Source organism: Elephas maximus, chromosome 3 (assembly GCF_024166365.1).
Source record: "Elephas maximus indicus isolate mEleMax1 chromosome 3, mEleMax1 primary haplotype, whole genome shotgun sequence".
In the NCBI taxonomy this organism is placed as follows: domain Eukaryota; kingdom Metazoa; phylum Chordata; class Mammalia; order Proboscidea; family Elephantidae; genus Elephas; species Elephas maximus.
This window is the reverse complement of record NC_064821.1, coordinates 163,425,771-163,438,370: the sequence shown is the minus strand read 5'-3', so window position 1 is coordinate 163,438,370 and position 12,600 is coordinate 163,425,771. Positions and strand designations below refer to the sequence as shown.

Genomic DNA, 12,600 nt, shown 5'->3' with positions numbered 1-12,600 from the left:
CCTGTATTGTGTGGTGTCTTGCCCGTCACCTAATATAGTTCTTGACTACTATCTAATTAGTGAATATCCCTCTTCCTCCCTTCCCAACCTCGTAACCAATAATATTTTCTTCTGTTTAAACTATTTGAGTTCTTATAATAGTAGTCTCATACAATATTTGTCCTTTTGCACCTAATTTCCCTCAGCATAGTGCTTTCCAGATTCTTCCATGTTATGATTCACAGATCCGTCATTGTTCTTAATCGTTGCGTAGTATTCCATTATGTGAATATATCGTAACTTATTTATCCGTTCATCCATCGATGGGCACCTTGGTTGTGCCCTTCTTTTTGCTATTGTAAACAGTGCTGCAATAAACATGGGTGTGCATATATCTGTTCGTGCGAAGGCTCTTATTTCTCTAGGATATATTCCAAGGAGTGGGATTGCTGAATCGTATGGTAGTTCTATTTCTAGCTTTCTAAGGAAGTGCCAAATCGATTTCCAAAGTGGTTGTACCATTTTACATTCCCACCAGCAGTGTATAAGTGTTCCAATCTCTCCACAGCCTCTCCAACATTTATTATTTTGTGTTTTTTGGATTAATGCCAGCCTTGTTTGGGTGAGATGGTATCTCGCTGTAGTTTCGATTTGGATTTCTCTAATGGCCAATGATAGTGAGCATTTCCTCATGTATCTGTTAGCCACCTGAATGTCTTTGGTGAAGTGCCTGTTCACATTCTTTGCCCATTTTTTGTGTTATTTGTCTTCTTGTTGTTGAGTTTTTGCAGTATCATGTAGATTTTAGAAATCAGACAATGATCAGAATTGTCGTAGCCAAAAACTTTTTCCCAGTCTGTAGGTAATCTTTTTACTCTTTTGGTGAAGTCTTTGGATAAGCTTAGGTGTTCGATTTTTTAGGAGCTCCCAGTTATCTTGTTTCTCTTCTGGTGTTTGTGCACTGTTAGTAATGTTTTGTATACTGTTTATGCCATGTATTAGGGCTCCTAACATTGTCCCTATTTTTTCTTCCATCATCTTCATCGTTTTAGAGTTTCTATTTAGGTCTTTGATTCATTTTGAGTTAGTTTTTTTTGCACGGTGTGAGGTATGGGTCTTGTTTCAGTTTTTTGCAAATGGATATCCAGTTCTGCCAGCACCATTTGTTAAAGAGACTGTTTTCCCCGTTTAACAGACTTTGGGACTTTGTCAAATTTATCAGCTGCTCATATGTGGATGGATTTATGTCTGGATTCTCAATTTTGTTCCATTGGTCTATGTGTCTGTTGTTGTACCAGTACCAGCCTGTTTTGGCTACTGTGGTGGTGTAATAGGCTCTAAAATCAGGTAGTGTGAGGGGCCTCCCACTTTGTTCTTCTTTTTCAGTAATGCTTTATTTATCTGGGGCCTCTTCCCTTTCCATATGAAGTTGGTGATTTGTTTCTCCATCTCATTAAAAAATGTCATTGGAATTTGGATCAGGATGGAATTGTATCTATAGAACACTTTGGGTAGAATAGACGTTTTTACAATGCTGAGTCTTCCTGTCCATTAGCAAGGTATGTTTTTCCATTTATGTAGGTATATTTTGGTTTCTTGCAGTAGTGTCTTGTAGTTTCTTTGTAAAGGTCTTTTATGTCTCTGGTTAGATTTATCCCTAAGTATTTTATCTCTTGGGGGCTGCTGTAAATGGTATTGATTTGGTGATTTCCTCTTCGATGTTCTTTTTGTTGGTGTAGAGGAATCCAACTGATTTTTGTATGTTTATCTTGTATCCTGATACTCTGCTGAACTCTTCTGTTAGTTCCAATAGTTTCTTTGAGGATTTTTTAGGGTTTTCTATGTATAAGATCATATCATCTGCAAATAGAGGTACTTTTACTTCTTCCTTACCAATTCAGATACCCTTTATTTCTTTATCTAGCCTAACTGCTCTGGCTAGGACCTCCAGCACAATGCTGAATGAGTGGTGATAAAGAGCATCCTTGTCTGGTTCCGGAAACCCTGGTGGCATAGTGGTTAAGTGGTACGGCTGCTAACCAAAGGGTCGGCAGTTCGAATCCACCAGGTGGTCCTTGGAAACTCTCTGGGGCAGTTCTACTCTGTCCTATAGGGTCACTATGAGTCGGAATTGACTCGACAGCGCTGGGTTTTGCATGTCTGGTTCCCGTTCTCAAGAGGAATGCTTTCAGACTTTCTCCATCTCGGATGATTTTGGCTGTTGGCTTTGTATAAACGCCCTTTAGTAGCTTCATAGGGTTTTCAGTGGCTGATTTTTGGAAGTAGATCACTAGGACTTTCTTCCGAGGCATCTCTGAGAGGACTTGAACTCCAACCTTTTAGTGCTGAGCGTAACAGCCATTTGCACCAGCTAGAGGCTCCTATGATGGGCTGGAGGGTTACGAAAAAAGGGCCCACTCCGTCTGCTCGCATGGCTGGGGGCTGCCACTCTTCCTAGCGTGCCGCTCTCTGGTAACTGAGCTGTAGTTTCTGCCAAACTCTTGGAACCACCCCCAGGAAGCTTGGGAATCCCAGATCATAGTAAGCAAAAACACTGCTTTTAATCCTGTATAAATGAAAATTGTCCTTGCCTCATCCATTCACTTCATTTATGTAAACAACGGGCAGATTTGTACAAGTGCATAAAGGGGTAATCTACTCCATAATACTCTATTTCCCTTTTAAAAATGTTCCCTGGCAGAAAGAGAGCACGTGGAAAAAAATTAGGCAAAAATAGCACATAAGACTTAACACGGAACCATTCTGGGTACTAGAGGGATAAACACATTTTCAATTCCTGGCCAAGCCAGCAGCAGCAAGAAGTTGATAAGGATGTGGCAAACAGGGCTGGGAGCAGAGGAATGCACACACTTAAGCTTTTGAAAGGCTTGAATTTAAAAAGAAGGAACACCTCCTTCCGCTTTTTCCACCCTCTAGTTCCTTTTGTATGTTCTGTGAATTTTGGAGAATTACAGATGGTTTCTGACTAATCACATAGCATAGCTGTGACTTTAAGCATTCTGTTATTCTTTTGCACTCACGGACATGGTGAATGCCTCCTAACCATCCCAGCATTTGAGCCATGGAGGGACCAGGGACTGGTGTGCTGTGCAGTCTCACAGGAGAGGAACACACAGCTCCTGCTCTGGCCCCCATCCTGGACAATGTTGCTGAATATGCCACAGTCAGGGCAGCCTTACACAGTTGGAGGAAGATGGTGTGGTCTTGCTGCAAAGGCCCTTGGTGGTCAAGGAGAAGGCTGTCCCATGTTCCTGCTCTCCTTCACCAGTCCCCTCCTCCACCTCCCCACACCCCCCAGAAAAACAAATAAAAAAACAACTGGTGATTACAAGGTCTACATTCTGAACCTGGCCATCACGCCTCCAGGTGTGTTGTGCACTGCGCAATGCTAGGGGCGGAATAGGGGGGTCCCTGGGTGGCACTAACAGTTAAGCGCGCAACTACTAGCCAAAAGAGTGGCAGTTTGAACCCTCCCAGAGGCACCTTGGAAGGGAAGACAGGCCTGGTGATCTACCTCTGAAAGGTCCCAGCCTTGAAAACCCTATGGAGCAGTTCTACTCTGCACACATGGGGTCACTATGAGTCACAACTGACCCGACAGCAACTGACTCCAACAACAAAGGGGCAGCAAGGCCTTCACAGTCAGCAGGGTGGTTGCTGTTAGCTGCCTTCCACTCAGCTCCGAATCATGGAGACCGTACGTGTAACAGAACAAACGGTGCGTGGTTCTGCACCATGATCCTTGGTATGTTCCATCAGAACAACCATGCATATTCAGTATGATCCATTTTCAGCAGATGGCAGTACAGTGTCATGAGGACGGAGTGTTTTTTATAATTTGTACAAAGGCACCATTTAGGCTGGGGATGCATCAGGCGTGATCATAAAGGCTGTGATTCACGAACCTTAAGCTGAGCAGGCCAGTGCCAAGGACAGGACTCCAGGCTCCGGGGCACAGCTCCTAAGAGGGCAGTGCTGATTACTGAGGGAGGGGAAAGAAGGACAACACACTCCAGTAAATGTAAACAGCCGTATTTTCAACATAATTTACTACAGGTCTCTGAAGTGTATGTAAAACATTTTAGTGCAACTTCTTACAAATAGTTTTCCTTTAAAAAAACAAAAATGAACCAAATCAACAGCTCTCTACATCATGCATGTTTAACTTTCTTCTCCTATCTCCTTGTTTTTCTTCAACCCTTAACGCAGAGATACCATTGTTTGAAAAGAATATGAAAACTTTTTACAGAAACACCCTGGTGAAAGAGGATGTGGTCATATCCATGTCTTAGAATGGGCCTGGCACAGTGTAGTTTTTCTAAATGCAAAACATCGTAGACGTAGATAAGTCAAGAGCGTGTTCAGCAGTTTTCCTCTCCTGGCTCCAGAGAACTAAAGCTCCGGTAGGCAACTGCGATGAAGTCGTGCAGCCACTGGAGGGCACCATTACTATCCATCTGACACTCCATTTCCATTCAAATGGCCAAAGAAAGAAGGTCCTGGGATTTTTCATAGAAAGCTGAAAAAGCTCAATTTTTGATGCAGTCTCCCCAGTCCAATAGAAAATACACAGAAAACAACAATTACTAAAATACTGGCTTCGGTTTCTTTTTTCCTTTCAAATTTTCTGCAACTGCTTCACGTAATTACCTGCGACAACTCCTTATCTACAACTGTGAACCAACACAAATGCAAATCTTATTTACGTTTCCCAGCTCCATCCAGCCCTCTGGCATCTTTCTATTCAGACAAAGGAACAGTACATCATCTTCTCTCCCTGACTCAGTCTGAAAACGAGGAGTCAGCTCTTTCTCACTGGAAGCCCACACCCCTGAAATGAAGAAATAGGGCAAAAACTGCTCTCTTCCCTCACGACTGAGCCGCTTCTGTACCTCAAACATGTTGATGCAGCATAATAGATGAGAACGAGCGTGGTAGGCACCAGCGGGATTAAGGTGGTGGTGCCCACTCCTTGTCTCACAGCAGAGTACTGGAGAAACTGGAAGAAAAAGAAACAGGGCTACATAAGCCTGTCGGAAAATGCTGGCTAAGCAATTCCCTGGTGCTCCCTCAGCTGTGGCTCACCCAAGCCTGCAGTGAGCACCCCAAGCACCTGCACGCCTTCAGACTCCTAATAAGGATCAGAGGAGTCCTGGTGGCACGCATGGTTAACGCTGGGCTGCTAAGTGAAAGGTTGGCGGTTCAAACCCACCCAGCAGCTGCATGAGACAAAGACCTGGTATCTCCTCTCGTAAAGATCTCACCATAGAAAACTCCATGGGACAGTTCTACTGTCACAGGGGGTTGCTTTGAGCCGGAATCGACTCAACAGCACCCAACAACAACAAAAAGGATCAGGGCCCACATGGCTGGGGGAGTCCCACAGCTTCCCCTGGAGCCTGTTCAGTTCCAGAATCCCTGGTGGCTTTTTCCAAATTGGGAGCCATCATGGGATTCATGCACATTCACAAAGGAAGGGAGAGTGCACTGTTGGCCAGCAAAATGTGGGAAAATAAGAGCATAAAACATTGCAATGGGGTGAACAGTGGATATTGCTCCCAAGTAGCCAAGCACCTTGTCCAGTAGTGTAAGATAACAGGGTGGCACCTGGCCCCTGCTGGGCTTAAGGGGCACTGAAATTAAAAAGCCACCATAACAATGAACCACCAAGTAACCTAAAACCACACACAAGATCCAAGAAAGGGAAAGAAAAAAACCCACAGACAACGCCACGTGATCACTTTCTGTGAAGAGGCAGTAAGCCGAAATGATTACCGAGGGACTGAGTCTGGACCCTCCCCTACTCTGATATTCTTATGGCAGTAAGACATGGGAAGAGACAAGTGATGAATAAGGAAGATGTTAATATTTTTGAGGAAAACCTAACTGGAAGGAGGAAGCAAAACCTAGTCTTCGTACCTCCAGGGAGGTCGTTATTTCTCCCCACTCTCCAATGCCAGGCCCTGGATATCCCCCTCCCAGCTCACCATCAGGCTTTTCCCCAGACTGCGCTGTGGCCACCCCAGTGCCCTCCTTTGGGTGTATACGTGGCTGCTTCAGCCCCTTGTGCTCAGCTCAGCACTGTCCCACTTCCGGCTAACTGGATACTTCCCTTACGAGTTTGGCAAAGCACCTGAAGACAAAGCCCACCTTCCCAGTTATCTGTGAATGACTGCCCTTGCAGAACCACTCAAACCAACAGCAGCTTTCTTTTCTAATCACTGGCTTTGATCAATCTGAAAGTCAGTAGCTGCCAAAAACAGCCCTCAGCCCACTTTAGCTTGAAAGTGTGTGCTGTCTGGTACTTTTGACTTGTTCTCTGAGAAAGTTTTCTTATTTTCCTTGACAGATAGGCTGGCCGGCACCATCTACTCCTAACGGGGTTATGCAGGATTTCGCCTGTATACACACAGTTCTTTGAAGCAAAAATTCAATGGTTTCATCTTGACTACAAAGTGGTTCCAACAACTCTGGCTGAGGGAAAAGATAAAATACAAATTGGGCCCATGTGACACACAATTTCAAGTCTTGTTACGAAAAGTAAAAAATGTTTGGGTGTGTTTTGATCCATGGGTGGCATTTTCAAGTGTGCAAAAACAAAATGTCTTAGAAGCAATTCTTTGTCGCTATGAAGTTCATCCTTCCTTTTGCAATCGGTTGTATATAAGAGATTGTCCATAGCCTTACGAAATCCAAAAGGGGTAAACCAAAGGGCTTTAAAAAAAGAGTACATTACAAAGAATAAGAACCCCTGTAACATCTAGCTGAGAATACTATATAAATCCATGAGTAGACGTGGCACCTGGAGCTACTCACTACGTTACCAAAAACAAAAACAAGAAACCTATAACGGCAACACCACGGTATTTGCGCGCAAATAGCTAACCAACCAAGACTGCCGGCTGAAGGCAGCCTGTCTCTGTGACTGATCGGGAACTTTTAAAACTTCTCCAATCTGACCATTCTCTGCAAGGACACTCCAGAGTTTGGCTGCTGCCAACTGTCCAATCACAGAGAAAGAGGCAGCGAGGGAGAGCCCCAGCTCCTCTGTGGCCAACGTTCGTTGGGGCTTCCTCCTTAGTCTATGGCTCCTGGGTGGATACTGAGCACAGGCGGCTCCAGGCAGGTGGGGGAGTAGTTGAGGTGCGGTTCTTTGATCCACAGCAGGGGCACCCCATTCTTCCCATCAGAGTTCTTGCTGGAGTTCCGGCTCTTGAAGCGCACCAGCAGGATGGTGATGATAAGGATGCCGAAGATGGGGAAGGGGTAGAAGAAAATGAAGTAGAAGAGTGCATCATTGGAGCAGATCATGGACTGGAGGGTGGAACCTGAAAAGGACCATGAGGGAGACAAGACAATGAGGGCTGAGACACTGGATGGTCAGCCTCTGTTCCTGAATAACTTGCCCAACCCAATGGAGGCCACTTGCAGAGTTCCTGCACCTGCCCTCCCTGTCCTACTACCACTAATGGCAGGGAAGTTACACTTCTTATTCTCACACCATCCCCTCTTCTAGTTCGAACACAGTTGGGAGCTCAAACAAAAGCAATGCTTCCGTTTTCCATTGGGATCCATTACTACTGCTTGGAAAGCCATATAGTAACAACTAGCTCACTGATTGTGAACTCAGCTGCATCTACGATGGTAACGAAGCTGACTCCAGTTCAGTCTGTACCTCCTGCATGGTTAGATTCTGTGTCCCCTCGAACTCAGCTCCGCTACAAACGTCCTTCTCTGAGAAAATTACACGTACTATCTCCCCCAGCTTCTGAGAGCCGCCTTACCGGAAATGATGCTTTCTTGATTAACGTTCTCAATTAAAATGTCACTATTGACCATTTTCATGTATCCACAGTGTGTCTGTGGCTGCACAGAGCATGGTGTTACTTATACCTAGATACGGAGGAGAAAGAAACGAGGTATCTAAAGACCAGACTTCAGCAGATGCCCAGCCTGGGGGAACCTACGTTTTTCTCTGTAAAATAAGGCTGATGATGGTCTCTATGCTCTGTTAAGCTTAATAAATATAGACAGCCACAATGGGCAGATAAAATGTGACCTAAACATCTTCCCTTTAATTTTTTTACAGTATGTTATTCAGTAGTTTGTTAGTTGCCCTGTGTGTATGGATTAGATTTTACTTGCTTTCCCTCTTACTATATAGCTATTGTTCATCAGAATTTTTAAGAAAACTTAACAGCCACTTACACTTAGTAGGTTTCTGATATATATGAAATTGCTAATAGTCAACCACATCTAACCTACAAAAACTCAACTTCTTCTAGTCGAATACAATGCAAACTGAAGGAGATCAAGGAAAAGAAACTTCGACAAAACTCAAACCATGATTATTGGGTAAAATGTTTGGAGCTCTTCTAAAAGAAGTTGGAAGTTGTAGCAAAAAAAAAAAATTATTTAAAAGAAGCTGAAAATTCTAGCAAAAAAATTATTTCTACGTTACGGGCTAATTTTATTATAACAAGCACCATTTTTCAGTCCGATATATTCCACATTCTGACAGACGGCCAACTAAAAGCGTGCCTTGTTAGAAGAGATCAGTCAAGCCAGCAAGTGCTTCCTCCAGTCTCTGTTCACCATCAAAGTCCCTGAGTATGATGAAAACTCTGAGTTCTGGGTCATTCTGTAGCCACGGTGGATGGCGAGCTGGACTATAGCTACGCTCATTGCAGCTCTTCTGTAACATTACTGACCTTCTAGGATGATCTTGGAGCCACCAGGGCACAGTGGGTAAGAGCTCGGCTGCTAACCAAAAGGTCGGCAGTTTGAATCCACCACCCGCTCCTTGGAAACCCTATGGGGCAGTTCTACTCTGTCCTATAGGGTCGCTATGAGTCAGAACTCGACAGCAACAGGGTTTAGGATGGCCTTCCCAATGACCATGCAAAACCCATCGAAACCCCCGAGTCATGCTCTGCAACAAACAAAAAAAAACATGGGGCAAAATGTCCTAGGAGTTTGAAAGAGTGACAGTGGGGTATTAGGGTTTCATTTCTTTCTTTTTATGAGTCTGAAACACTTGTTAATTTACTAAAGAGAAACAAGGTTCCATATCCTACAGAGTAACAAAGTACTATCTAACACTGTGCCTGTATGATGAAGTCGTACCAAAATGGAATCTGGAAGAACATCAAGTTTATTACAAAGATTACATGATATATTATAATTTTCACTCCTATCCCTATTTTTTGCATGGCTAATTAAGGGTCTATTATATGAACTGACCACTGTTATATCAAATCCTACCACAGTTCAAATCCTACTAATAAATACCCACAATAGTTCAGAAAACTGCTTATTAACCCAGAGTCAAGCTCTGAATTTATCTCCCAGACGTACATAGAATCAACAATGACATCTCTTCTCCATAAATGGGGAAAACTCACTTGTGTCCAGGACACGGATGCCGATGGGGGCCGACTCCTCCTCTGTCAGCCGGTACCACTCTTTCTGCGGGCTGGGTAGCCACTCCTCCACGCGGCAGGAGTAGTTGCCTGTGTCGCGGGGGCTGGCCTGCAGCACCGTGAGCCGGTAGAGCAGGGGTGAGAGCCTCTGGAAGCGAAGCCTGCCCTCCCAGGGGCCGCCCTCTGGGCCAAAGACAGCATCTGGGCCCACGCTCAGCAGGGCCATCCGCTCTGCTGGGTCCTCCTCTTCCTCCTCACCCTCTTCCTCCTCTTCTTGCAAACCAGGGCTACCCCTTTGCCCTGCAGCTTTAGTCCTCAGGGAATACCAGGCCACAGCAAAGTGCGAGTCCTGGCTTGAGCGAGAGACAATGCTGCAGTCCAGCTGGAAGGCTGCCTTCTCTGCCACTGTGGTGTTGGGGACCACTGTATCCACCTGCAGGGCGGCATCTGGGGAAGGAGGAGGGACACAGAAGGGTGAAGAGGCTGCTTAAGTTCTTTTCTCAACACAACCTAAATGTGAGTTGGAATCAAATCGACGGCACTGGGTTCTGGGTTATGCACCTATGGAAAAGAATATGGCTCAGTGGTGGTTTAGTGGTAGACTTCTCACCTTCCATGTGGGAGACCTGGGTTTGATTCTCGGCCAACGCACCTTATGCACAGCCATTGCCTGTCTGTCAGTGGAGGCTTGCATGTTGCTATGATGCTGAACAGGTTTCAAGCAGAGCTTCCAGACTTAGAAGGCCTGACAAACTACTTCTGAAAATCAGCTGATGAAAACCCGATGGAAGTGGTCTGATCTACAGCTGATCATGGCGATGGCAAAGGACAGGGAAGTGTTTCATTTCCTTGTCCTGTCCCCATGAGCTGGGGGCGGATTCAATGACAGCGAACAACTACAGCAACATGGAAAAGAATGAGCCTGCACTATGTGCAGAGATGTGGAAGGAGACTCAAGAAAATTGGTTAAGGTATAGAACACTTCACTCTATGCTATCGCTGTATGCAGAAAAAAACATTATTTTATTCATGCACACATATCTGTCATATTTCCGTAGAATATCTGTGGAAGAACATACAAGAAGCTGCTACAGTGGGATGGAGACCTCAAATTCTCATAAAAAGACCAGACTTAATGGTCTGAGACTAGAAGGACCCCAGAGATCATGGTCCCCAGACCTTCTCTTAGCCCAAGACAGGCACCATTCTCAAAGCCAACTCTTCAGATGGGGATTGGACTGGACTATAAGACAGAAAATAATACTGGTGAGGAGTGAGCCTCTTGGCTCAAGTAGACACATGAGGCTATGTGGGCAGCTCCTGTCTGGAGGCGGGATGAGAAGGTACAAGGGGACAGAAGCTGGCTGAATGGACACAGGAATACAGGGTGGAGAGGAGTGCACTGTCTCATTAGGGGGAGAGCAAGTAGGAGTACATAGCAAGATGCATATAAATTTTTGTATGAGGGACTTGATTTCTAAACTTTCACTTAAAGTGCAATAAAAATTAGAAAGAAAGCTGGTAATGTGGCTGCTTATAGGGATCTGAGGAGGGAGGGACAGTTATTTTTACTGTAAGCCCTTTGACAGTATTTGAATAACTGTGTACACAGATCGCTGTGCAAGCCACAGTGAACGCCAAGGAGATGCATACTCTCTCCAGGGACCTAAGCCAAATGACAAGCAGTGAACCAGGACAGGGGCCTTACTCAGAGCATGTACCTCTCAGGTGGATGCATCATGGGCCTCATTTGACAGTGTCCTCCTGACATAGGTGGGAGAAAGAACAGCCACTGACAGGTAGTCATCCATCAGTCATCTCACACAGACACCAGATAGGCTACAATCTCTTCCTTTCTCTTTCTTTCCTGCTTACTCTCTCTCTCTCTCGTTCTTTTGCTCTCTCTCTCTTTTTTGCTCACTGATGTAGGTTATAAACAAATAATTCACTCCCTAGCTCCTAAAAGGCCTCCCTTTGGCTCTGTTCATAAAACCTTCCCAGAAGATGCCAACGTAACATCGACAAAAGTAGAGATACCAAGTCAAAGTCCACTTGGATGAAGACCAAATAGCATTTCCTAAGCACTGTCCTGGGTTTCTGGTGAATTGGCTTAATGTTGCTCCCAGGTGAACACAAGCTGGAGTTCCCACTGCTTTTGTGTGGCTCTGCCAAGCCCCTCCGTGTCTCCCACGGCCCATCTGGCATCTCAGTGTGCACCGGAATCTCGGTTTAGTAACCAGCTGCAGGCAGCGGGCAGAGCATCAGCCTGACTCTCACAGGGAGGAGAATACGCTAGAGGGCGAGGACAGCAGGATGGGGAATCAGTTCACAGGTGACCCAAACTCCCCCAGTCATGGCTGATCTTTCCACAGGGCACGGCTGATATGTCACCACCAAAGCCATGAGAGAGCTATATGAAGGACTGGGGCGGTCTAGGGTGCTTTTTGTCCTCCAGAGTCTAAGTCAGTGTCCCAGAGCTGTTGGCGACTGGCTAATGTGTCAGAGGAGTGGCTCTGGGTAATGTGATGAGATGGAACCTATCATGGTGAGGTGGCAAGATGGTCAGAGATCTCATCAGACACTTGGTTCCCCTAGAAGGGCCCCTCTCCCATCTACTCTCTCCCTTTGCCTTCTTCTCGTCTGCCTGCTTACAGTTTGTCCCTGACCCCTACAAGTGCCTCATCTGTGTTCCTGACTCAATCCAAGTTTTTTGAATGAAATGAATTTCTACCTTCCCACAACCTCCCTCGCCCTCAACACACCTCTTTACCAACTTGCTTCCTGTTCCCTTCTTGAACAGGCAACCCTCCTACCTGTTCATCCTTTAACACCCTTTCCTTTCCCAAGAATGAGTCACAAGAAAGGAGTTTGTTTACCTCTCTCCTACACATTACTGAACAGTTCCCACAGTTATTTCCTTGACCACTGATTCCTGGTCTGGGTGTGATGAATGTGGTTTTCCCTCTTCCCCAGTTGTCTGAGTGAAACACAGCTACCAGTCTACTCAGTTACAACCTCACTGAAGGAAGGAGCCCTACATCTTATGTTTTATACCATAGTAAACGGCTGACCCTATTCAACAGAATGTGATTATCTTCTTAACGTAACTCTTGGAGTTATATTATTTCAAGTCTTCCCTATATTCAACTCCTACCTCAGGGGGGGAAAAAAAAAATCC

At 45.3% G+C, this 12,600-nt stretch overlaps 1 protein-coding gene across 3 annotated transcripts in view; it reads right to left on the bottom strand.

The window, feature by feature from the left end:
• Window positions 1-4,036: 4,036 nt before the first annotated feature.
• IGSF3 (immunoglobulin superfamily member 3) overlaps window positions 4,037-12,600 on the bottom strand; it is a 124,096-nt gene continuing 115,532 nt past the window's right edge. For all 3 annotated transcript variants that reach the window (XM_049879990.1, XM_049879989.1, XM_049879991.1), the window contains 2 exons: window positions 9,405-9,869; window positions 4,037-7,328 (listed from right to left, as the gene is read on the bottom strand). In XM_049879990.1, coding sequence (XP_049735947.1) covers window positions 7,078-7,328; window positions 9,405-9,869 — 716 coding nt within the window. In that variant the 3' untranslated portion in view covers window positions 4,037-7,077. The remainder of the gene's footprint in view (window positions 7,329-9,404; window positions 9,870-12,600) is intronic.